At 38.1% G+C, this 25,857-nt stretch overlaps 1 protein-coding gene across 2 annotated transcripts; it reads left to right on the top strand.

Moving 5' to 3' along the window:
• Positions 1-4,004: 4,004 nt before the first annotated feature.
• Positions 4,005-23,341, top strand: cry1a (cryptochrome circadian regulator 1a). Of its 2 annotated transcripts, none has more exons than XM_066666845.1 (14): positions 4,005-4,920; positions 12,112-12,220; positions 13,077-13,219; positions 13,669-13,853; positions 14,764-14,852; positions 15,587-15,727; positions 16,883-17,194; positions 17,381-17,532; positions 18,297-18,499; positions 18,699-18,806; positions 19,135-19,233; positions 20,049-20,126; positions 21,107-21,214; positions 22,547-23,341. In XM_066666845.1, exons 1-13 carry the CDS (start codon positions 4,763-4,765, stop codon positions 21,208-21,210), a joined length of 1,881 nt encoding a protein of 626 aa, XP_066522942.1. In that variant the 5' UTR covers positions 4,005-4,762; the 3' UTR covers positions 21,211-21,214; positions 22,547-23,341. The 2 variants fall into 2 exon arrangements, with proteins under 2 accessions (XP_066522942.1, XP_066522941.1); XM_066666844.1 differs by having other exon boundaries at positions 20,037-20,126.
• Positions 23,342-25,857: the final 2,516 nt, after the last annotated feature.

Below are 25,857 nucleotides of genomic sequence, written 5' to 3'. Positions count from 1 at the left end.
CAACACAAGCAAGAATGTGAGGTTGTAACCTTCAGCTGCATCTAATGAAATGCTTCAATTAACTGAGTGGATGGTGGCTACATGGTGAAAACCTCATTTCGATTGCTCTTCCTCTGTGTGATCTACTATTTCATTGGGCTTTGTTGTAAAGAGTGTGTCAGTGTGTTTGAAGACCATGAAGATCAGTGGCAAACTCAGCGACTCAACTTTTGCATTTTAATTGACTTTCTGCAGCTTGCTCTTGCTTGACCGCCGGTTGCCTAGATACATTAAAATATCCTGAAGCATGTAGGCTTGGCTGAGCCGTCCACATTCCAGTCAGTGAAGGAAACATTATGAAAATGTACTGATGCATCTTGCTAATCAACACTCCAGACATTATAATAAACCACATTTAAGTTACATAATGGAGCAATGGCTATAAATGAGCAGTCAAGGGAGTGTTATGTAAATCTATTATATGCAGGCAGGCCCACGCTTGACCACCTGCTCGTATATCCATATACCTATGAGCTATCATTAAAGGGCCCATATCATTTAAAAACTTCCTCTCGAAAAAGGGCTGAGTGCATTCTGAGTCTCCAGGTCTTGTGAGGGAACAAAGGTCTAAAGTGCAAAAAGCTGTGTGTGGAGTTTGGTGTGTTCTCCCAGTGTCCGAGTGGGTTTCCTCCGGGTGCTCTGGTTTGCTCCCACAGTCCAAAAACACACGTTCGTAATTAGTATTGGTAGGTATGAGTGTGTGAGTGAATGTGTGAGTGTGTGTTGCCCTGTGAAGGACAGACGCCCCCTCCAGGGTGTGTTTCTGCCTTGTGCCCAGTGATTCTGGGTAGGCTTCGGATCCACCAGGACCCTGAAGAGGACAAGCGGTTACACTGAGCTGGAGACAGAGGCATGGAGTAATTGCATAATCACTGATCTGCACGTACTGAATGAAGGCAGAAGTGTAGAGTTACATCTAAGCTGCTAAGGAGATTCTTGTCTTGGCAATATCTTCTGAATATGACCTTTGACAAACAGAGAAGGGTTTTTAGGGGATTAATTGATGACCTGATAACGAATTTAAGTATAGTATAAAAAAAACAAATATTAGACCAAATTTAATGCTTATATAAAGAAAACTAATTCTCCTTATTTGCTTGTGGTAATCAGGATTATGTCACCAAATGGATAAAACATCCCTGCTCTGAAGTTCATCTGCCCTATAGCCTAGCTGTTATCTGCTGCAATGTGTAATGTCCAAGAATCAGAGTCTTTCCTTGTGTTTTCATCACACTCATTGTCATGCACTGAAAATAGAGTGGGCAAGTATCTTGTAGATTTCCGAGTCTCAGTATTTGCTGAACTGAATGGTGGTCTCCATTTATTCTATAGGGTTCTACAAACAACAATGCAGCAATTGTAATATATTCTCTCTTTCTCACTCTCTGCTGCCCACACAGTCAACAGCCACTGGGAGCTGACCTGGCTCTGTAATGGCCTGGCCATCATTGACCCATCAGGAACATTTTGCAACACTGCTGCAATAAAAGGTGATGCTTTAAAAAAATGAATGTTTATCCATTTCTGTTTAAAACCTTGGTACATTATCAAACATTAGATGGTGTCTAACAATGCAGACATTTTACCAGATATCTCAAGTCCAGAGCTTAATGATGGCTAAAGGAAGAAACAACTTGAAATATCCAACAAAACCTTAAGTCTGAAATTCTTCCATCTGCTGTTACATTAAATATAATATTGAGCTATTTACATAAAAAGGTAAATAACAATTAATTTTATGATACATTTCACATAGACATGACTGTTTCTTGTTTTGTCTTCTGCATCATGTATTAGCTCATATGGTTTGCATTGTGCATTTGTCTAAGACTCCAGCCACCCATTGTATCACTGCCTAATCCAGCTTTCAAGCCAAAGTGCTGCTAAAACTTAAAACACCAAGGTTTGGTTTCCTGGCCTACTCCTGGATTAATTTTAATGCTCTTTATTCAAATGCACTGTAGTGAAAGACTAGTGAGATGACTAATGTACAAAGATTTGGAAGCTGCTTTTGGTCACTGGAGTGGTGACGTGTTGGTTTAGTGTGAGTACACTTCCCCCTAGTGGCCTACATCAGTACTCCAAGTGTTGTCCGTTATTTTCGTAAAGGGTTGTGGTGACTATGGCGCACCCATGCAGATAGTTACACACATTATGTAATGGGTAATTTTTCTCATAGGTTTAGATTTAGTCAACATCACAGAAAAAAATTAAGTTTGGTGCCAAGGAAAATGTTTGTCATGTCTGTGACTCTCTCTCTCTCTCTCTCTCTCTCTCTCTCTGTGTGTGTGTGTGTGTGTTGTGTTTTATAACTATGGAGAAACATGTTCTGGTTTTTATGTAAAACATGTGCCAAGAAACTAACAAGGACAAGTTGATCTCGCTTTTGTAAACAGATAGATGGATGGATGGATGGATGGATGGATGGATGGATGGATAGATAGATAGATAGATAGATAGATAGATAGATAGATAGATAGATAGATAGATAGATAGATAGATAAAATTAAAAATGAAAAGGTACAGGCTTAAAGCATATCTTTGACTAGCCTATTAGGAGCTCACCACACATTACTGATCTTATGAGGAAATGGTCCTTAGAAATCCCCACATTACACATATTAAAGTGGCACAAGTCCTTATTACATAACCTGTGTTTTTGCTGTTTATTGCAAATGTTTAGACTAACTTGCTGCTTTTCTGCCTGCTACGGTTTAGCCCGTTGTTAGACTACAATCCATTGCCCTTAATTTTATTTTCCTCCTTTGTTTCCTCAAACCTACTTTTTCCTAATCCCACTTTTTTTTAAACAACAGACTTGAGTAATTCCTCTGTAATTTCATGTTTCATTATTCGTTTATTACTGATCTTCAGATTGGGAAATCTGTACTAATAAAAACCACTCGTTATTTGTGAGATTCCGGAGAGCTATGTTGACATTAAAGTGTTTTTGTAAATACGCAGAAAAAGCTTATTCATTCTCATGAAATTGGCAAACATTGTCTTTTGGGTTTGTTTGTTTCCCCCAAATCTACTTCATTTCAGTTCATTTACAGAAAGCCGGGCTCATATTTGTACTGTTTTACCACAGCGCCACTCTCCTCTAAACAGAGCTAATGACAACAGTCCGCCTCAAGCCGCTCTTCTCATGCCTGACATCACGTGCAGATCCGGGGACTTTAACTCCAACCAATCATCGTCGAAAGAGGAAGAGCGTCACTGTAAATGTCGTATAAGTTTGGGAACGTGATCGAAAATCTTCCGTCAATGTCCGTCTTTTCGTGTTTTGATGTATAGTGACAGTTTAGAGGTTTCTGTGAAGAGTTGTAGACGTTTAAAATCAAAAAGTTCAATACTGCTAGTAATCACACTTGAAGAACGTGACTCGGAGTCTGTTGCGTCACGGCGAGCAGCAGCCAATCAGGGCAGATCCGTCACATGCGCGTAGTGCTGTGGGCGGGGCCAGTGCCAATGAAAGCGTGAGTGAGTGGCGCTGAAACACGAATCAACTCTGATTCAGTCCAAGAAACGGGAATCAATAGGAGTCGATTCCAAACTGTAGTATCTTGGCATACAGCGGTGTTTATAAGGTAGCGAACCCTTTAAAAAGTTTACATATTTCTGCACAAATATGACCTATATGAAAAGCCTCAAAATAGACAAAGATAGCTCAATTAAATAATTTAAATCATAATATTATGCATTTATTTATAAGGGATAATTTCAAAACTAATGGTCCTGAAACGACAATCATGCAGCAAGACAATGTCTTTAAACACTTAAATTGTTCCACCAAAAATGGTCAATGAAAGATACATTTAATGTAACAAATATGTATTTTTGTAAACATAATTATGAATACATATTTGTAAACTGTGTCACAGTATGGAATTGACTTTAGAGTCGATTCTTGAGTCCCGAATGGATTGACATGGAGAATCGGTTCCTTCTCTGCGCTGTGAGGGAGTTATATGGCCGAAAGACCACGGGAGAGTCATCGTGGGAAAAATATTATTCGAAGTGGAGTAACGAAGAGTTGAAGACACGACTACACGGGCTGGAGTTTGAGAAATGAGCATTATCTCTGCGCGGCAGCTGCTTGTTGTGAGCTTTGACGTTCGGGAACGTAATTTTTAACGACTGGAAATATTTACATAATCGCGATCGTTCTGGATCGTGTGTGCGCGCGGCCACGACAGCGCGGAGGGAATCCTTGCGCTAAATTTACACCATAACTTTCTGGAGACTTGTGGATTATCTCAGTATAACCAATTATTGACGATATATTTGCTCACGCCGACGTGTGGTTCTTTTATCTGTTTATTCGCCATTCAAATAACAAGTTATACAACAGGGGAAGGAAAACGCCGGTGAGAGCCCGGTCCTAAAGCCCGTCGGTTGTTCGTCTCCAGGCGTGAGTGCTTAGCGTTCCCGCGGCCCAATGGTTCAAATCTGGGCACTGTTTACATCCCTTGACATGATGGAAAGCGTTTTGTTAGAGCAAGGATAATTTTGTTTTACCACACATTACCCACTTTCTACACCCTTAACTACCTGCCAGATCATAAGACTGATATATTATTGACTTTAAACCCATTTAAAGGGACTTTTGTCCTCTTCGAATCACCTTCTAAGCAGAGCGTGTTGTGGTTGTACACGAGGTCTCTTCAGCGGCTCCAGAGCAGCAGCATTACCTCCTTAAAGCACCGTGTCCAGTGAAGTAATGGTCGTGAATACGATCCACTGGTTCAGGAAGGGCTTGAGGCTCCACGACAATCCTTCCCTCAGAGAGTCCATCCAGGGAGCGGACACTGTGCGCTGCGTCTACATCCTCGACCCCTGGTTCGCAGGCTCGTCCAACGTGGGGATCAACAGGTGGAGGTTAGACAGCCTCTAACTCACAAACATATACAGGATCCTTACTGACAAACACACATACACAGGGACGTTGCTGATTAACATATGTACAAGATTCTTATTTATCAACATGCACAGGGTCTTTATACTCATTAATATAGGGTCCTAACTGACAGGGCCCTACTAATCTTACTACAATTTAATTTATTTATAATTAAAACGTATATAAAAACATATATACAGTGTTCTCATTGACCAACAAAATACTGATTTTATCCTGGGCCCTTAAACAGTTTTTTTTTTGTTTTTTATTGTCTCTGAACACGACTGAGGCAAATTCTGATTTTTTAAAAATATATATATAATAATGATCAAAACGTATGGCAAAATATAAACTTTAATAGACTAAGGTTCCTTTTCACCTATATTTTTAAATTATGCTTTTAACAAATCAAAGTAAGAACAAAGTGAAACCTTCTAAATGTTTACTTTCTAAAAGTCAGAGTGGCAGTGATAGGAACCAGACGTCCGGAGTGTTCTCTGTACTCAGTGTATTTCAAAAACATTCTCATGGGACAAGGTACATTACAGAAAGCTGAATAAGAAATGTTTAGAAATGTTTTTAGGTAGTTCCTGGATACAATTCTGTCTTATTTATTTGTTCATTTAATTTTGTTGAAAAACCTTCGTTATTGAGTGGCGTATGTTGGATGTTGTAAGAATAATAATTAAAGAAAGCAGTTCTGATCGTTCACTGTTTTACAGTTTTGCAATAACATTTCAGACTACATGTGACTGCATGCTGTATGCCAGTAAAATTGCTATTTTTGCATTGTAGACATCTCAAAGGAAATCACACAAATGATGATAAATGGGTGAAATTCTCCATTATGGGACTTTTTAACCAAACAATAGAAATCTATAGAAATAATAGTCCAAAAAAAAAACATATTTCCCCGATTGTGTGATTTTACCCTTTCATTGTCTGATCTAAATCTGGTTGTGGAACCCAGAGTGGGTTAAAGCCTTGAGTCCAGTTGGACAAAGATGTGTGTATATATATGAGAGGTAATTCAACACGGGGGACTTCTAAAGTGAGCTTATAGTTTATGCTGAATTGAGAGGAGCGTCCTGAGAGGAGCTAAGCTGTTTTAGGCTGTTTGTTCATGTTTCTAAATGCACTGGGGTTTGTGACATCACAGGACAGTTGCAGGTGCAGCTTTGTTTCAGTGTTTGGACTTTTAATGTTATAAAGAGTAAATTCTTTTCCATAATATGGGCCCTTTTTAAATTAGACACAGGGACCAGGATGAATAATGCGTGGTCTGTTTATTGGTGAAACAAGATTTCTTAGATTTTATGAACTTACCAACTATGATTTCTCTGTATTTCATTTATTGTAGCACTTAAGAGTTTGTTTGGTAGTTATTTCACTGTGACTATCCCATTATGGGCTTGTACTACTTTTACGGTATTAGTAGTGTTCAACACGGTCATCTACATCTGACAGATCATAGAGTGCCACATGTTTACATAAAAGACTGTTTTGGATTTCTTGGAAGCCTCCATTTGTGCATACTCCATTTACATCGGGTCTTGTCCTGTACGTTGGTTAATTTTTGTCTAAGTATATTTCAATCTTAATTAAATAGGCAATGGAACTTTTATGTTGATATTGATATGGTTTTATTTTTAAAATCTGAGCAATATTTATCTTGGCATTAAGTCTAATGATGTGCACAGTATGTCCAAATGTTTGTAGACACCCAGGTCCATTGCTGACCCACACACATTCAGCTGTGTGCACAAAGCTTGCATAATGTCAACCGAAGAGGGTTTTCAATACAATGGGATGCTCTGGTGCAGGTGCATACAAGCCTAAGGTCATCATGCTCAATGCCAACCATAGGCCAAAGAAGTACAAAGCTTTGGGCTTTGAACAAGGAGAAATTGGATGAATGGATTTTCATGTAAACAAATCCTCACACCAGTGTTCCAGTGTCTGGTCTAAAGCTGATGAGAGTAGAGGCTGTTACTGCATTGATACATTTGATTCTGGAATAAAGTCTGGATGAGTAGTGTGTAGAAAATTTTGACAAAATAATGTGTTGTGTTCACTTCCACATTTTTAGTCATAGAACATAATTTCCATTATTTTTCCATCAGTTTTGTGCCTTTAGGTTGGCCAGCTGATATATTACATTTTGATAGTACTCTCATCATGTAGTAGCCTATAGATGTGTCTGTTTTGACTGTTGAATATTCTGATGTCTCCACCTCGTTTCTGTTACTTTGTGGTTACCAGCAGAATGATAAAAGCACAGACGGTTAGGGTTCTTTACAGCAGTTCTGACAAGTTCGCTCTGAAGCAGTCATTTTTCTAGGTCCTCTCACTAATTCTTGGAACTTAAGTATTGATTTATTGCAAGTAACTGAATTACATGCTGTTTCTATTTTCTTTTTTTCTTGTTCTTTCTAAATGTCTCCTCTGCTGTTATCAGTATTTAAGATTTAGAAGCCACAGCTATTGCAGTTGATATTATAATCTTTGGATACTAACTATTATATTAATTAGTATGTGATATAAGTTTAATGGCTGACTTAATGTCTTTCAGTAACATACGGTGTTTTGCACCAACAGCAAACTTTAAATGATCTATATTCCTTGGTGGAGGCATTGGTTTATGATATTGTATTTATTATATATTGTAAATTGATTATCTTCAGTTACTCATTTTTTTACATATTTTATGTTACTGCCATCAGTAACTTGAGGCAGGGAATTCAAATGAATTTTCACTGTATAACTCCACTTTAACTTCCCTGAGGCCATTTGCTTATGGATTTTTTTTCAGAAAGTGGTTCTAATTCATAGCTCAGCAACTTGATTTGCTCTGACATTTCCTCATTTCTTTGTAACCCACATATTTCCCTTTATATTTTTAGACTTTTTAACCCAAATCATGTGATGGTGTACACAGAGGGGTAGCTGAAGTCCTGTGATAAGGAGTCTCTTATCACATCCATCGTTATGATCAAATATAGTTGCTCCCAATTGTATGATGCATAGAAGTGGGTCAGCATGTCAAAAGGGGGAGTTGTAATGGTAACTTTGAGATGACTAACTTGTTCCTCTAGTGACCTATTTACCTCCACGTAGACCCGAAGTTGGGTGACCACTGATAGGATATTTTCTAGGGCAAGATGTGTATGATGTACATTGTATCTGGAGGGTCAGCGTTGGCTTATTTGTATCTGACCTAAATGAGCTCACTTTTTTTTTCAGAAAAAAAAAAATAAAGGAAGATTTATGCAGCTTTTATACCGTGATATAAAACTATATATATCACACATGCCAGTCAGCCATAACATTATGCCCACCTCATTGTTTCTGCTCTCACTTTTCATTCTCTCAGCTCCACTAATCATACAGATCTTACCATACAGACGGTATACTCTGCATACTTTCTTATTCCCATTTCACCTTGCTCTTCAATGGTCAGGACTTCCACAAATGTCCTGACCATCTCCACTGTGTTAGTGTTTGTTGTGCTGGTGTAGAGTGGATCAGACACAGCAGTGCTGCTGGAGTTTTTAAAGCCCTCAGTGAGAGTCCACCAACCAAAAATATCATGCCAACAGGGTCCTGTGTCCACTGACCCACACAAACAGCACCACAGATTGCTCCTCTGTGGTCTGTGGTGATGAGAGAATGGACAGTGAGTGTAGAAACAAGGAGGTGGTCATAATGTTATGTCTCAGGAACCACACCAGTCCTAATCAGGATGATGTGCTTACAGAAGAGTTGTGAACAAATTTCATGTTTTATATCCATAATTGTTTCAGGAAAAGGAATAGATAATAATAATAATATTGTGTCTCAAAAAAAAAATGTCCTATGCCAAAAATGTATTGTTTTGTAGAAGTATCAGAGTCAGTCAGTCACAAAAAATAATCTCGTACTTAAGGTCTTTATAAAAGTCTCATCTTAATAACTTAACACATTGACCTTGCCAAGGAGAAGGCTAGAACACTGTTCGAACATTACTGTACATTTGAAAGTCCAGAATTTTATGTACTAGAGTAAGTGAGAGCTGCAAAGTGATGAGAAGCAAGATGAATCTCACAGATGATGCCCTGAAGGTAAAGCTGCCAAACACAATAAAAAATTTGCTCTTCCTTCATCTATTCAACAGTCTATATTAAATTCTGTTCAGTGTGAATCACTGTCATTGGTTGTAAAGGCAATAATACACAGTTTAGTTGTGAATATAAGCGTAATTAATCTAGTGGTTCTGAAATTTGTCGCTGATCAGTTTCAGAACAGTGATCCAAATATGGTCTGAAACAGTAAATGGCATTTTATAACATCTCTGATGTGTTTAGGAAAGAGCTGTATATCTTCAAGTTTGAATTTGCTGGGGATACATGCAGTTAACACCATTTCCTGCCAAAGCAGATCGGAATAAATTGCTAGATATGTTGAGTGATATAATGTTAACATAAGGATTTCATCAGTAGTACCATCCAGGGCATAGTTTCCTAAAAACAACTTAGTGTTAAGATCAAATTAACAGGGAGAGAGAGTGTTCAGTGTGATGCTTACTCTACCAGTCTCCTTTGTTCTAAGATCATATATTAATTAGTGCACCTACTAATAAAATCTGCAACTTTGATACATCTGGTAACATTATACAATGAGGGTTGCAATTCATAATATTTAAGGCAGTAATAAGCATATAGATTGTTAGGTAATGTCATGGTTACTCATTAAGTAATGATATTATACAAGTACTAGCATTGTTTTAGGTCTCGTGTCCAATGTTAACTGGAAATTCTTGTTTTTCTGGGCACATGTATTAGCAGCCTTTCTATTCAATAGTAGGTCAAGTGATTGTTGGTTGTACTTTGCTTCTCTATGTAATGTACTGTTTGATGATTGCACGCAATGATATCACGCAAACCTTTATTTTCAGTTCAGTAGTTTAGCCTCTTCTCCCATCTTTTCAAACTATAGCAGTGTGCCCATTTTATTATTAGCAGCATACTACAGTCTACTACTTCACCTGTTACCTGGCAACAGCAAAGGAGACCACTCTGTGGGTTCTATTCCTGTGGACAACTCACTATTCTGAAAATATCCTGTTTTTAATGTGGGCAACAGGAGTAATAATATACTTTACTCTGTCCATTTCTTTATGTGTGTGTGTGCATGTGTTGTTTTGCGGTGCTGAACAGTACTTAACAATGCACTAGCCTGTGATTACATGAGATTATATTAATGAGATTATAATTGTTGTGCAGAAACACTGGGATAATGATAGAGCTTCATGTATTGATAGCTGTGGCCTAATGGTTAGAGGGCCGGGCCTTATACCAGCTCAATCCCTGAAGCAAAGCAAACATCCAAGTGCTCTTGAGCAAGACACCTCACCCCCAAATGCTACTTGGGTGCAGAGGATGGCTGCGCACTGCTTTGGTTGTGTGTGTTCACTGCCACAGCTCAGTTAAATGCTAAAGTCACATTTCATTGTACATTTGTACAATGATCATAAAACATGTCACTTATGTCACTTGATATCATTTGGAACAAAGCTCTGTTGTGGGTATATGAATATTTATACAGAAACCCATTAGAATTAGTATTTCACCAAGGCACAGCATTTCGGTAAGGGGCCTTACCAAACTTATGTGAACCTCCAAACTCATTCATGTTTTGTTGCCATCTCTGGACTGAAGAAATCACAGTCTCTTTGAAGATGCGGGATAGTGTGTTAAAATTAAGAAACGCATCAAGTCTTAAAAAATAAACACTTTTTATTGAAGCTTGCCTTTTAGATGAGACACATAATTGTCACAAGGCCTTATGTTATAACTGAATAATATATGGTCTGCAATACTACTTGAGTTAATTTAGGATTAAGGGAAAAAGACTAGAAAATTCTGGAGAGAGCCTATCACTGTTGAGGATATTTAGTATTCCATAGTGTGGCACCATCTGTTCCTTTCAGCTTCTTTTTTTGGCTCATTGCCTGTTTATTTCAAGGCATGTTTCAGAGAGCAAGACTCAAAACTAATGAAGAAACTGATGATTAAAGTGTGATTAGAGGTCAGCCGTGATGTTTGCCAAAGTTCGCAGTGGATCTTTAGCCCAGACTGTCATCTTACATGAAGAGTGGGCTGATAAAATTGGAAATATAACCCAAACCCTGCTGGATTAATTTTCATTGTTACAGTGTGTGTAATTTAGTTTGTTTTTATTGAAAACTTTTAGTTAGTGTTTAATTTTTAAGTGTAGTTTTATTTTTGTTGTTCACATTTTCACCTGGGCATCATAGTGGCGCAACAGGTAGAGTCAGTGTCACACAGCTCAAGCGTTCTGAGCAACTTGAAACACTGTCAACTTCCTCACTGAAAATGTGAGGAATTTGTGTTCTTCCAGTGTATGTGGGTTTCCTCCCACAGTCCAAAACCTGGCAGATGTATTGGTTATTCAAAATTATCCATATGCGTGAGTTTCTGAGTGACTGTGTGAGTGTATGGTGCCCTGTGATGGACTGGTGCTCTATCCAAGGTGTGTTTCTACTTTGCTACCAATAAATCTGGGTCAGCTCTGGACCCAACACAAATGGAATACAAATGGTTACAGAATAAATGAAAGAAATGAAACTTCTTAGCACAGTTTCATTTTCACCATGAATCCTCTCTCATTCCACACTGCCCTTCAGCAGATGAAATTGGAGCTGTGTCTACTGAGTTTAATTCTCCAAGCTCCTGATCTGAGATCAGTTTTGTTCTTTAATAGTTCCTAATAAATGGGTTTATAAGAAAAAACATACTTGCTGTTCCAAGATCAGTTACTTGCTGAATTGCTTTTCACTGAGGCAAGTCAGCAGGGAGCACCATTTATCTGCTATAAAATCACCTTTTATGTAAAGGCTGGCATTCTCAGCTAATGGCACTCCTGAGTGCAATAAACACAGCAGTATGTACCGTTGTGTTGCCCAAATTAAGTTACAACACTGCTGTGTGCTGTTAAGATTCATCATGCAATTAAGAGCAATTACTTTAATGAAACCAAGCTGATTCTTGTGCGTTGTATATTTACAGCACTAAAGATCACACCCTTTAAATGAAGTTAACCACAGTACCTTTACTGCTGGCTATTTCAGAGTTCACATTTTTGAGTTTCACACATTATTTTGTGTTCTACAGGTTCTTACTTCAGTGTCTGGAGGACTTGGACGCCAGTCTCCGCAAACTCAACTCTCGCTTGTTTGTAATTCGGGGCCAGCCCACCGATGTCTTCCCAAGGCTCTTCAAGGTACTCAGCATAAGTAGAAATGCAAATAAAATGCTGTATCACATGCAAATGAAACATAGTGGAGTGAATGTATTAGAGATTCTGTACTAAACCTATTTTAATATGTCGTTCTCCATGTGAGGGACTTGCTCTATGGACTGTACACTGGGTCCTTCATGTACTACAGAATGTTTGTTTCTTTGCACATAGGTTTATATAAAATCACTTTATGAATAATCACTTTATGAATATTCTTCTATTTTCTGTTTGGTTGTAAGAATGACTTTCTACATCTTTAATGTGCAGTTCACTAGACTGGAATCAGTATTCACTAATAACTCATGCCATCATATTCATCATACATAATATTGTTATAGACACCGTCGCTTTGCTGTATTTTAGTCAAGTTGTATTTTCCTGATATTTCTTTTATTCTTTTTTTGCACAGCAGTTTTTTTTATTGTGACATTGTTTTAAGCAGCTTCAAAGATTAGCGCAAAGGTCCCAGTGCTATCTTTTCATATGCTGTGTTATCTAAGGTACTTTGGATGTACCACATGGCCTAAAAAACATATCTGCTTCTATTTTTGGCTTTACAGAGCTACAGTGTGGGATGAACACTGGCAGGGCTCCATGTAAAATGGCACTGTGCATCTTAATTTGTTCCAGTACAGTCCACTATGACGTATTTGTTAATAGATGTTTTTAGGGATACACATGGGTAAAAGGAGAAAAACAGGAATAGCACTATTTGGTTTACTGAACATAATTTATTTTGTCTTGTTTATTGAAAATAACATCTTTTTTTATGCTTACTGAAATTCACTGTATAATTTTCTCTATTGACAATGAGCACATTTTTTTTAACCGCACTTAGGAGTGGAATATCACACGTTTGTCTTACGAGTATGACTCAGAGCCATTTGGGAAAGAGAGAGATGCGGCCATTAAGAAGTTGGCCAGTGAGGCGGGGGTGGAGGTGACAGTACGCATCTCCCACACGCTCTACGATCTGGACAAGTATGCACACTTCAAATTTTTTTTATTGCCTTACCAAAAGATTACAGAACATGTGCTGCCTTTTTTTTTTTTTGTCATCCCTTCCTTCCTTAGTGAATATATAAACCTATTTGGAAATATTGGACATCCAAATTCACGTGCCATTTTTACACTTAGAAGATCAGTGAATAATTTTACTATATTGGGGGAAAATAAAATGAATTGGGTGGGTCCTTTCCAAACCATAGGACACAAATTTAATCTAGTGTTTTTGTAATATGTTAAAAATGACCCAAAAAAAACTACATTAAAATTTGTTTCTTGTAAAGAATGCTGTTTTCACTTCCAAATACATCCAAGACTTTTGTTTGCGCACATACACATACATGTAAATATGAATGCAGCTTGCCATTTCCTTATTCTCTCACTTTCTCTCACATCTCTTTGTTCCTCATTCTGTTTCATCTCAGGATCATAGAGCTCAATGGTGGTCAGTCTCCACTCACGTACAAGCGTTTCCAGACGCTGATCAGCCGAATGGAGGCAGTGGAGACCCCAGCTGAGGCCATCACAGCAGAAGTCATGGGCTCCTGCATTACACCACTGTCTGATGACCATGACGAGAAGTTCGGGGTGCCATCCCTGGAGGAGCTCGGTGAGTTTTGCACGTTTGAATTCCACAAACCATATCTATGGTCTACATTCGTCCTACGTTTTTGTAATCTTGCAGGATATTGGTAGACATTTTAATTGAGCATATTCAGAGCTCTCCTTTAACTAGCTTTCTGAATCTTATTAAAGTAATTTTCACCAAATCATCAAATAGAAATCATCACAATGTATTGGTAGATATTTCATTTAGTCTAATGGGAACCTGTTGCTTAATTTTCTGTAAATGTACAGCGAAACTATAGAGTGTTATCCAGTACCTTTTGGGGTGAAATTTAATGCCATATGTAACGCTAATTATTCTATACGAGTACCTGACCTCACTTGTGCTCTTCTGATTAAATGCCATCAAATCCTCTTGAAATGGTATGAATGAGTAGAACTGCACCTGCTGCAAAAGGGCACACAATATTTATTAATACTTTTTATTTCAGAAGAAGTACATCAGCATAAGATATTATATGCAACTCAGGCTTTGCCACTGCAAAGAAGAGCTGGCACATGTATGAAAATATCAATGCAACCCCAGCTGTCAATTAATTCTGAAGTGTACAAAAGCGTCTGAACCACATAGTTTCTGCCAGATGCCCCAGAATGATGCATCATCATTTTCGTACTCATTATTCTCATCTCATTTAGTCTTTGTCCAGGTGCTTGAATTGTATTCACTAACACAATTCAAGATTTTATAAACCAAACAACTGCAGCGCAGAGTTACATGACCTTTTAGTTAATATTTTCTCAGTACATTTTTTTGTCAGCTTCTGCTCAAATAAAAGATGTTTTATTTTGCCTTAATTTTTCAAAGATGTACTTCTGCATGTATAGAACAACTTGGACTTTTGGTGCTACATGACAAGTATGTGTAAGTGCATGTTGGTCGTGTGTGTTTGTAGGTTTCGACACAGAGGGGCTGTCGTCAGCTGTGTGGCCCGGAGGAGAGACAGAGGCTCTCACACGTCTCGAGAGGCATCTCGAAAGAAAGGTCAGAAAGCTTAACTCATTAAACCTTTCAACCTGAACTGACACATGTAGGGGCTACCAAACCTTTAAGAAACTTGGGTATCTTCCTTCAACTTAAAGCCATGTCTAGATGTGTAACTATTACCTTACTGTGAAATTAGGATTTTAAGATTTTCAAGTGCTACCATTCATTGTTGGATGCAGTAAACCAGCTTCTAAAATAGCAAATGGAATTTGTACATAGTGGAAGTGAATCTATATATATATATATATATATATATATATATATAATATATATATATAATATATTGTTTGTTCTTTGTTACTTGTTAGAATATATCATCAATATTTTAAAATATTGTAAGTCTGTGTTTTGAATGAGTAAGTCATTTAATTCTAATTTCCAGAGTGTGTGTGTGTGTGTGTGTGTGTGTGTGTGTGTGTGTGTGTGTGTGTGTGTGTGTGTGTGTGTGTGTGTGTGTGTGTGTGTGTGTGTGTGTGTGTGTGTGTGTGTTCTATCTGATAGCATTGAACAGTCAAAAAAGAAGACAATTCCAATCTGGCCCTGGAGGGCTGGTGTCTAGAACTGTATTACTTCTAAAACACCCACTAAGTCTGATTTAACACACCCTGGAAATCTAATAAGTAAAATATTAATTGAATGAGATGAAACCACCCAAAGAGAGGAAACCACCCAAATGTGCTGGGTAAAAGAGTCATGTGTTCCTGTCACTAATCCTAAACTTTGCTTTCCAGGCCTGGGTGGCCAACTTTGAACGGCCCAGAATGAATGCCAACTCCCTGTTGGCTAGTCCCACAGGTCTCAGCCCATACCTGAGGTTCGGCTGCCTCTCGTGTCGACTCTTCTACTTCAAACTCACAGACCTGTACAGGAAGGTACAGATTTTAGCACATATGTCCCACTCATCACACACTTAACACTATTAATACTATCGTATTTAAAGCTTAATGAATTTTTACAGTGTGGAAGGGAAGCCATGGTGTTTAAAACCAAACGTATTGTATGTTACATTGTGATTCTGAGGACAGTGCAAAAAAATGCCAAAAGATGCACATAAACTTATACAAGCTGCTCTGACAGAATGAAAAATACAAAATGAAGGCTAAATTAATAAACCAAGACCCCAAAGTTACTCACATAACTTTTTATACACTAAAATATACCTTCAAATCAAGATTTATAAATATGACACATTTTGGTGCCCATAGGACTTATGCAGCATTAATCAAACAAGAATTCAAGGGCAAAACTTTAGCTGGAAAATGACAAACCTCATTCCAAGAAGTTGGAATTTTACTCTGACATGCATTTTAAAAAATGAGTAACTTCTGTAAATCCACAGTGATCTGTATTGAAACAAACACCATACAAAGACATTCATTCATTCATTCATTATCTGTAACCGCTTATCCTATTCAGGGTCGCGTTGGGTCCAGAGCCTACCTGGAATCATTGGGCGCAAGGCAGGAATACACCCTGGAGGGGGCGCCAGTCCTTCACAGGGCAACACAGACACATTCACTCACACACTCACACTTTCGAGTCGCCAATCCACCTACCAACGTGTGTTTTTGGACTGTGGGAGGAAACCGGAACACCCGGAGGAAACCCACGCGCACACAGGGAGAACACACCAACTCCTCACAGACAGTCACCCGGAGCGGGAATCGAACCCACAACCTCCAGGCCCCTGGAGCTGTGTGACTGCGACACTTTTATATTAGAGGCATTGTGAAATAAGCAGCTAGTTTATTAAATTGATCTTCCAGCAATGGTCATGTCTGAATGAAGATAGGATATAGCTCCCTACTCTGACATAAATTCACATGAGAATAATCCAACAGGTTAAGTATTGTGAACGTATGGCATAATAAACAGAAAAATATTAGGCTGGAATGCTCAGTGCAGTTTTTTTTACATAATTTAACAGACCTTTTGAATCATTGCTTTCTGTTTTGACTAGTATTGCACATTCTGTCCTGTCTTGTAATCTGTCCTGCTTTTCTCATCACGCATCACTCATCTCTCAGGTGAAGAAGAATAGCTCTCCTCCTCTGTCTCTTTATGGCCAGCTGCTGTGGCGAGAGTTCTTCTACACCGCTGCCACCAACAACCCACGCTTTGACAAGATGGAGGGCAACCCCATCTGTGTGCAGATCCCCTGGGACCGCAACCCTGAGGCGCTCGCCAAATGGGCCGAAGGCAGGACGGGCTTTCCCTGGATCGATGCCATCATGACTCAGCTGAGGCAGGAGGGCTGGATCCATCATCTTGCCAGGCATGCAGTGGCCTGCTTCCTCACCAGAGGAGACCTGTGGATCAGCTGGGAGGAAGGCATGAAGGTAAACACTGTAGACCTTATTAGAGCCAGTCTGTCATTTTCTCCAGTGCTTTTATACTGATAGTAAAAGCATTAATGGATTAGAGACTTATAGTAGTAACTTATTTTCCCCAATAGGTCTCTCTGCAGCTCCATTACATGGCCACAATAAACCATTACTTTAATAAACCCATTATTGTGATTGTAGGTGTTTGAGGAGCTGTTACTGGACGCTGACTGGAGTGTAAATGCAGGCAGCTGGATGTGGCTCTCCTGCAGCTCCTTCTTCCAGCAGTTCTTCCACTGCTATTGCCCAGTGGGCTTTGGACGTCGTACAGACCCCAACGGCGACTACATACGGTGGGTTTAATTGCTGTGTGCTGCACCAGTTTCCACTTTCCTGGGAATGGGAAATAGTCCCATTTGAGTCGGATGAATTACAGCTTAAAGCAAGGTTGCCCACTTTTGTGATTCTAGAACTACATCTGCAAATGCCTTGCATTTATATTAGAACAAATATATAAATCTTTAATGAAATGGTTAAAGACTGACTTTCATTATTTGGACCACTGTTATTTAATTGTTTTGGATAACATTAATGCCTTAAATTGTTGAAACACTCATAATTCCTCTGGCCATTGTGCTTGTGGTGGTTTTGAAATTTAGAGGCATGTTTCAGGCTTCAGAATAATTACTGCAAGGACAACAAACAATTTATTGGTCCAAGTGCTTCTCTCAGATTATATATTCTGAAGATCCCAACTGCTATGTCACCTCCAGCCACCAGGGCTGCAACTGCAGATCATGGTCATATTTCAGCCAATCCACAGCTCTATATAGCCATAATATTTAAGTTATCATTTATAACCAAAATGGAGGTGGCAATGTGTTAATTGAGCATATTCAGAGATCTTCTTTAAGATTTTCACCAAGTCATCAGTTAAAAATCATCACAATGTCATCCTTGGAACGTGCTACCGAGAATTCGTTTCTGAACTTGTCAGCACTACCAATATGTCTGAATTGAACAATATGAATGCACTGTTATTTTTACATCTCCCTAAATGATATTATTTAAGGCTGGGATTGACTAAGTGACCAAACGCACATATCTTGTGTTGTAGGCGATATTTACCTGTCCTGAGGGGATTTCCTGCCAAGTATATCTATGACCCCTGGAACGCCCCAGAAAGTGTGCAGAAAGCAGCCAAGTGCGTGATCGGTGTGCACTACCCCAAGCCTATGGTGCACCATGCAGAGGCAAGCCGCCTCAACATTGAACGCATGAAACAGATCTACCAGCAGCTGTCCTGTTATCGTGGCCTGGGTAAGTCAGACATGCCAGTTATATTTGTTTTTTTCATTAATATGTAATTTGCTATATTATTATTTTGAGATACAAAGTCAATATATTGAGAAATGTCATTATTATCCATTACTCATTATTTTGTTAATCTATTAAGATATCTCATAATTTTGAGATGATCTTTGAGACATTTTGCTGAATCTGAGACCTGACTCTGCAGGTCTGCTGGCATCGGTGCCATCCAACCCTAACGGAAATGGGGAGAACTCAACTGGTATGATGGGTCTCTCATCCGCAGAGACCACCCAGGAGGCTGCTGCATCCTCAGGTAATATCTCGCAGTCTCAGGAGTCATCTTTAAGGAATTGTTCACTCAAAAATGTGGCTGATGGTAAAATATATGCTTACAGGAGCCAGTAACATGGAGTCTAGCCATATTGCTTGTACATTTAATGTTTAAATGGCCAAATGCCTCTTAAATAAACAAACTACATGCAATAACCTGTAAGAGGGGGTCATGAATATGGTTGGAGAACTGATATTACAATATTACATCAAAGGTCACTCCAGACACTTAAGGCACAGCTTACAATAAGGTATGTTTAGTTTTCAGATAAGAACTATGTTGTGATGATGCTTTCCTGTCATAATTGTAGGGTATAAAACACCTACCAAACCTCAAGCGGAGTGGCACAGTGGAATAATGGTTTACCACCAAGGAGACACACAACCCAGCAGCACACCACAGAAACAAGGTATTCACACAAGTACATAAACACAGACTTAAATTACAGTACATTATGATTTTTCTTGTTTACCAAATAAAAAAAAAACAGTAATGTGATTAATGTGGAGTTTTGAACGCGTAATTGTTTTAAAAACGCAAATTTCACTTATTTTACAAAGTGTAGTTATGTATTAGTGGTTCTATTAGGTGATTTTTCTAACACAGCCTCACTATTGTTGAGTATGAATATGGAGTCTTACTCTCTCACACACACTAAACTGCAGGGAGATGTTCCCACGGCATGTCCCACTCCCCTCTTTCCTTGCTTAATCCACACATTTATCTCTTACAACATTGTTAAAGCTGAAATATGGAGGTGTTTTATTGTCTGAGCTGGGAGCTGCAAGCTGCAGTTTTTTCAATTCAAAATGTGTTCGATGTTAACTCTCACTGAAACTTCTAGATAAAGTAAAGTAAAAGGAATGGTTTCCTCTAACCAGTCATGCATACTACTCTCCAAGTAGTAACAAGTTAAACAGGATATACTAAGGTCTTGCCGTTTCTTAGAAAAAGAATCTGGTTAGCAAAACATGCAACCAAGGAATTAAGTTTGGTAAAAAACAGGAAACTGAGTGTTGGATCATAATATGCACAAAAATAACACCAGTAATGCTACTTACCAGTGCTAATATTAACTATTAGTGTAGATTAGCAGCACATGTAAACATGTTTGATCAAAATTAAACTAGCAAACTATTAAACTAGTTTATCTTATTTGTAAGCTCATTCTGTAGTTGTGATCGGAATTCTCTGCATGTCCTGATGGAACAGGTTTGTGTGCAGGATTTTCAGGCAGCAGTAGCGGAGTGGTGTGCTACAGACAGGAAGCTCAGCAGATTTCTGGCTCTGTGCTTCAGCAAGGTAAAAACCGCCAGTCACTGGAGCTGGACAATAATTCAATATCAATATATATCGCAAAATTAAATGTTTCAATAGCATTAGGATTTTTGAACACATTTTCAGTTTCTCAATATACATTATTTATAACTTATCTTTCACTGACTGATGTTCATTACAGGGCACTGTGGTGGGTTTAGCACTAATTTAAAATTTAGTTTTATGATATTAATATTGACAAGGCCAATAGGTTTAAGTTTGATGGTGATGTCATGTTTTGTATGTTTTTCAATGGATTTTATACTGTCAGTATCAATATAGGAATTATATTGTATCGACCAAAATTAAGAAATATATTGTGATACAGATTTTGGCCGTATTGACCAGCCTTGGATCAAGAACCGGAGAAGCGCTTACAGACAATGAATGAATTAATGTTGCGACAATCGTATCCAAACGTACCTGTGAGTTTTGGTTTAGACAATTTAAAGATGGTGATTCAATGTTGGTGATTGTGGACACAGCATTAATACCTCATTCTAGCTAGCTTATCATGATTGTATGGGTATTCCAGGTTTACCGCCAGTCAAGGCAATATTAAAAAGCCACAGAAATAACACCAACTCCCTGTAATTTTACAGTAAATGGCTAAAATGTAATAATTACTGATCTGGTAACTGAAAGTCACTTGAGCTCAGCTTTGGTTTGTGTTGGATGTAAGTGGGTCCTGCTCAACTTCAGTCCAACAGATGAAACGAGTGAAGAACTGAAATGACCGGCATTTTTTAGTCGGTGGTTAGCAGTATCAAAGAAAGAAAGAAAGAAAGGTTACATGTTTTATAACTTTTCTTTACACTGAATGTAATATTTATTTTTGTAGGGCATTGGCCTTCCTGTGTGAAATGGCAAAACTTGTGCATGTTTTTTTTTTTAAACTCTGAATGAAGGGAAAGGTATCAGTCTAAATCAGAAACATCCAAAGTGTCTTTTCTTGTGTTTCACAGGGCGAGGGCTCCACTCCAGCACCACTCAGATCTCTGGGAAACGACACAGTGAAGAGTCTGGTCCCAGCACAAGCTCTAAAGTACAGAGGCAGTGCAGTCCTTAAGCAGGTTCTAGTTCAGTTTTCATCTATATAAATTTATCATCATCATGATTTTGCTTTAGAATCATAAAGACCTCTTTGTTCTTGCTAGTGTTAGTCATTCCAAAACGTCATTGATATTATTTACTACTACTACTACTACTACTACTACTAATAATAATAATAATAATAATAATAATCTCAACACTCATTACTTTATATCTGTGGCATTGTTCAACAGGAAGTACAAGAGAAATCCCAGTAGATCTTCAGTAAATAATTTAGAAAACAAAGCCAGTCACAGTAAACATACATTTAGAAACCTGTCACTATCACTGCCTTTTGTTACGGGTTATGCCTAGAGGGGAAAGAAAAAAAAACTGATAAGCAACTGTTAAAAGCATTTATTAAGGAATAGTATATTTAGGACTAATATGTGAAACTTAGAGCTGTTTTCTGAATGCACATGTCGTCAGGTCTGTGCAGGTGAGGCTGTGTCTCTCCCTTCTCCAACACAGGGATCATTATCTATGAGTTTCACCCCAGAATGATTAGATACTTGGAAAGACAGCTCTCTGAATTTATAGTGCTTCCCACGCCTGGCACTGTAATATATTTACACGTCCATGCAGGCAGCTTGTTTGAGGCACCTCACATATGTGCATATAATGTACAGTTGAGGACTGATACTGATAATCTATATACAGGAATTTATATTAACAGAGTGTATTTTAATTAAACCTTTTCTTTAAGAGACTACGGAACACAATTCTTATTAAATCAAGAGCAAGTGTGATGTGTTTACATGAATTTAAACTGTAATGAATTCCACTAATAATAGTATTGTGCTGAAGTCTTAGGCACCTAAAATGATAACTGTTCTTATTGTTATTACTATTATTTTTATCATTATTATTATTATGTTAAACAATTTAACAATACACGTGGTGGTTGTATACGATTATAAATAATATATAAATCATAAATTCGCATAAATACAGTTAAAGTAAATGGATTTAGATTTCTAAAAAGTGGTCAATAAGTTGTGAGTGTGAAGAACAAAATTTGTTTCCAGATATTCACCAGATATCATATGGATTTGTTCAATCAATAGCAAAGCCATAGTAATAAAATAAACACCTCTTATTGCTCAGATAAATAGCTTTTTAAAGCTCATGCTCTCAGGTGCCTATAACTTTTTCACAATAATGTGCACCAAAAAATAATTACTGATTGCTCTACTTTGTAAGGCTTTATCCTCAACAATCGTCTTTGCCTCCAGCTTCTTAAATGATTACTGAGAGAAACTATGTATATTTGTGTAATTTGTTTATGTTGTGTGTTTCAAAAACCTAAACAGGCTGAAGTTCTCAAATGTGGGAGTGTCTACCTGGAGCAACCGTAGTTCACCCTTTACACACACACACACATTAATGTTTCAGTTTGTATTTTGTTTTGTTTTTTCTCTGGAGGGTTGTGGCTAATATAAAACAGTGCATGGATCCTCTCTGTAAGCACATCCACATTTTTAAATAATCAGACTGTACAATGTAATCACTTTGACACCCCAGCTGATACCAGCATCCTAACAAACCTTGCAAAAAACGCGGTCCTCTGCCACAACATTCTGTCAAATTTGAGCAAGTGTAAAGTGTTAGGACTTCTCCTGGGACAGAAATCTTTCTGTATATAAGAATTTGTTGAATACTCACATACAAACTGTACATATTTGATATTGTATGTGCTTTATTTCATGTAGTCATAGACCCATTGATATATTTTTGATATAAATAATCATTGTGGATTGACTGTAATAATTATTTTTTTTTTTGGCAAATGTTAACATTAAAGAGCAGTTGTAGTCTGTCCATTCAGTAAATGGTGAGGCTTTTCTCTGTCTGCTTCCCCTCACTTGCTTTAATTCTGGTTTTCTCCTTCTCTCGCACTTTCTTCTCATGTGTCTCACATGGCTGTTTTCTATTCCTCCTTTTTTATCACTCTGGAGTCTCTTTGATGTTTCTCCATCTGCTCATCGTTCCTCCCTCACCTTCTGCTGACGTAGTTGTCATCATTGTACAATAAATTGAGGTGTTATGCATCACTTTGTGCTTCTTGTCCACTCATGTTGTGCTTGTTTAATAAATAAAGTATAAATGTACACTGCTTGTTCTTGTTTTGTTTTTTCTTGGTATTATTCAGTGCACAGAAAGAAGTTGGACATTTTAAAATGTTACATGAGCCAATGAAGGTAAGAATCTGTGTGTGTGGTCAAAAACAAGGTGAAATTTGTAGTCAAGGACATATCACTAGTGAGTGTGTGTTCAGTGCCACTGATGGGTTAAATGCAGGGGTCAAATTTCATTGCACAGTTGTGAAATTATTATAAATAATGAACTGGTCTGACATGGGGTGCTTTTGACAGTTTGGGATTGGGCTCATGGGTGGTTATCAAATCCCAAATTTATTTATTAAAATCTAATATTTTAACAGTACAATTTTGAGTTTCGGTGACTCGTAGTTCCGTAGGTGTGTGAGTGAATGTGTGACTGTGTGTCACCCTGTGAAGGACTGGCGCCCTCTCCAGCATGTGTTCCTGCCTTGCGCCCAATGATTCCAGGTAGGCCCTGGACACATTAAGACCCTGAACTGGATAATTGGTTACAGACAATGAATAAATAAATGAATTTTGATTTTCCAGAAACATTCTTCTGTTGGTTCTGAGTAACAAAATCAATTTAACGTCAACACATATTATATACTGGGTACTGTAAGAAATTATACCATGGACCCAAATGTCACTGGTTTACCTTGCTGCACTCAGCAGGCATTATTGTCATGGCAAATGGTCCAAACAAGTTTATCTCTCCTAAGACAGGGTGACCAGTTTTCTTACATTATATGAACAGGTTTAGCAGCAAGAGCCATGACAGCTCACTCTGTGACCAGTTCCTAGGGTTAAAGGAATTTTGTTGGTGAGTAATCAACAACCATCTCAGACAATGTGATCTAGTTTGTAGAGGAAGGTCACAGAACTCCATTCATTCTCATTTCCACTGAGATCATCGTAGTTAGAGCTAGAATAGTATTTGAAAATGGACTGTATTCAGACACAACTGACATCACATTCTTTACAAGAGGAGCTTAGGTGGAAGACAGCATTTTCAATCTAAATATGCTGTTTTTCTATTAGTCAAAGATTTTCCATTTTTCCACATTCAGAATATGTTACATAAAATGTAAAATATCCCATTCCAAAACTACACTAACTGTCATTAATGCACTGTTTAATACACTGATGTCTACATTTCTATTTTTAGTAATTTTTATAAACAAAACAAGCAAATCATTTTCATGTTTTACACAAAATTTTAAATGGCTAATTAATTTAGGCAGCAGACAGCATGGTGGTGCAGCAGGTAGTGTTGCAGTCACACAGCTCCAGGGATCTGGAGCTTGTGGATTTAAGTCCTGGTCTGGGTGACTGTTTGTGAGGAGTTTGGAGTGTTTTATTTATTTATTTAATGTTACACTTTCTAGCGCCTTTCTAGAAACCCAAGGACACTTTACAATCTACAATCAACATTAAATCCTACACAGACTGGCAAGAAGCGGCAGCCAAAGGTGCACAGCGTACTCTCGATCGTCCACCTGGGGGACTGCATAGGGCACTAGGGTTTTACCCAGGATATCTGGTGATATCCATATCTGGGCATACACCAGGACCATTATTAGCAACGCCAATTCACAAAACCTCCATGTTTGGACTGAGGGAGGAAACCCGCGCAGACACAGGGAGAACATGGAAACTCCACCTAGATTGGACTATTGAACCCAATATCCCAGTTTTCTCTGTTCTTCTGAGTGCTCTGGTTTCCTCCCACAGTCCAAAAAATTGGTGGATTGGTGACTCAAAAGTGTCCATAGGTGTGTGTGTGTGTGTGTGTGAACTTAGGCAAAATCTTCAGTTGACATTCTCTGCATTTGCTTCAACTTGTAAAAGCTTACTTAGTGTTGAGTTTAAAGTTTTCTTAAGTTTAAAGCTGTTGGTGATCCTAATTTCTTTGTTATTTTGACCCATTCACCAACCTTGGTTTCCTTGTGTATCTGTTTGTTTGTGTACAGGAAGCAGTACAACATGCATGCTAGCTTTAAGGAGGAGATATATGTGTAAAATTAAACTGCATTTTTCCTTTTCCTGCTCCATTACAGGATGCTTTTCTGATCAATTCATTGTAATGAGGCCTCTCTCACTCTGCTTGCTTCTGTCTGTCCCTCTCTCTCTTTAATTCTAGTTTTCTCTCAGATCTCTTATCTTTCTGGACCATCTACAGCAGAAGTTCATGGTCACAACATGCCCGAGTATCAAAAGCATAAAACAAGTGCACTTCCAGAAGGCTTTCAAATTCGAAGGGGAATTTGTGACACGGCAGCAGTCCTTAGAATGTCTGTAACTTTATGTTTATTTAGTTAACATATTATAGCAGTAATTTACAATGATATTACCATTAGGATGAAGATGATTCCAGCTGAACATTCCTTGGCCTTGTTTACAAAACACTGAAAACTACAAGCAAGTGTTTAGGAATTTATGTTTTGGCTTTAATTATAAATATATAAGTGTAATTTATTTTTATAAAGCAATTGTAGCAGTAATGTATTTAGGTAAGATTA

The sequence above is a fragment of the Hoplias malabaricus genome, chromosome 4, assembly GCF_029633855.1.
Source record: "Hoplias malabaricus isolate fHopMal1 chromosome 4, fHopMal1.hap1, whole genome shotgun sequence".
NCBI classification, from domain to species: domain Eukaryota; kingdom Metazoa; phylum Chordata; class Actinopteri; order Characiformes; family Erythrinidae; genus Hoplias; species Hoplias malabaricus.
The sequence above is the reverse complement of the archived record's forward strand: the minus strand, read 5'-3'. Positions and strand labels throughout refer to the sequence as shown.

Coding starts and splice junctions, on each gene's coding strand:
- cry1a (XM_066666844.1), top strand. CDS start 4,763: ATGGTCGTGAATACGATCCACTGGTTCAGGAAGGGCTTGAGGCTCCAC. Junction 4,921..12,111: donor GTGGGGATCAACAGGTGGAG/GTTAGACAGCCT, acceptor TGTGTTCTACAG/GTTCTTACTTCAGTGTCTGG. Junction 19,234..20,036: donor CAGCACACCACAGAAACAAG/GTATTCACACAA, acceptor CTGATGGAACAG/GTTTGTGTGCAGGATTTTCA.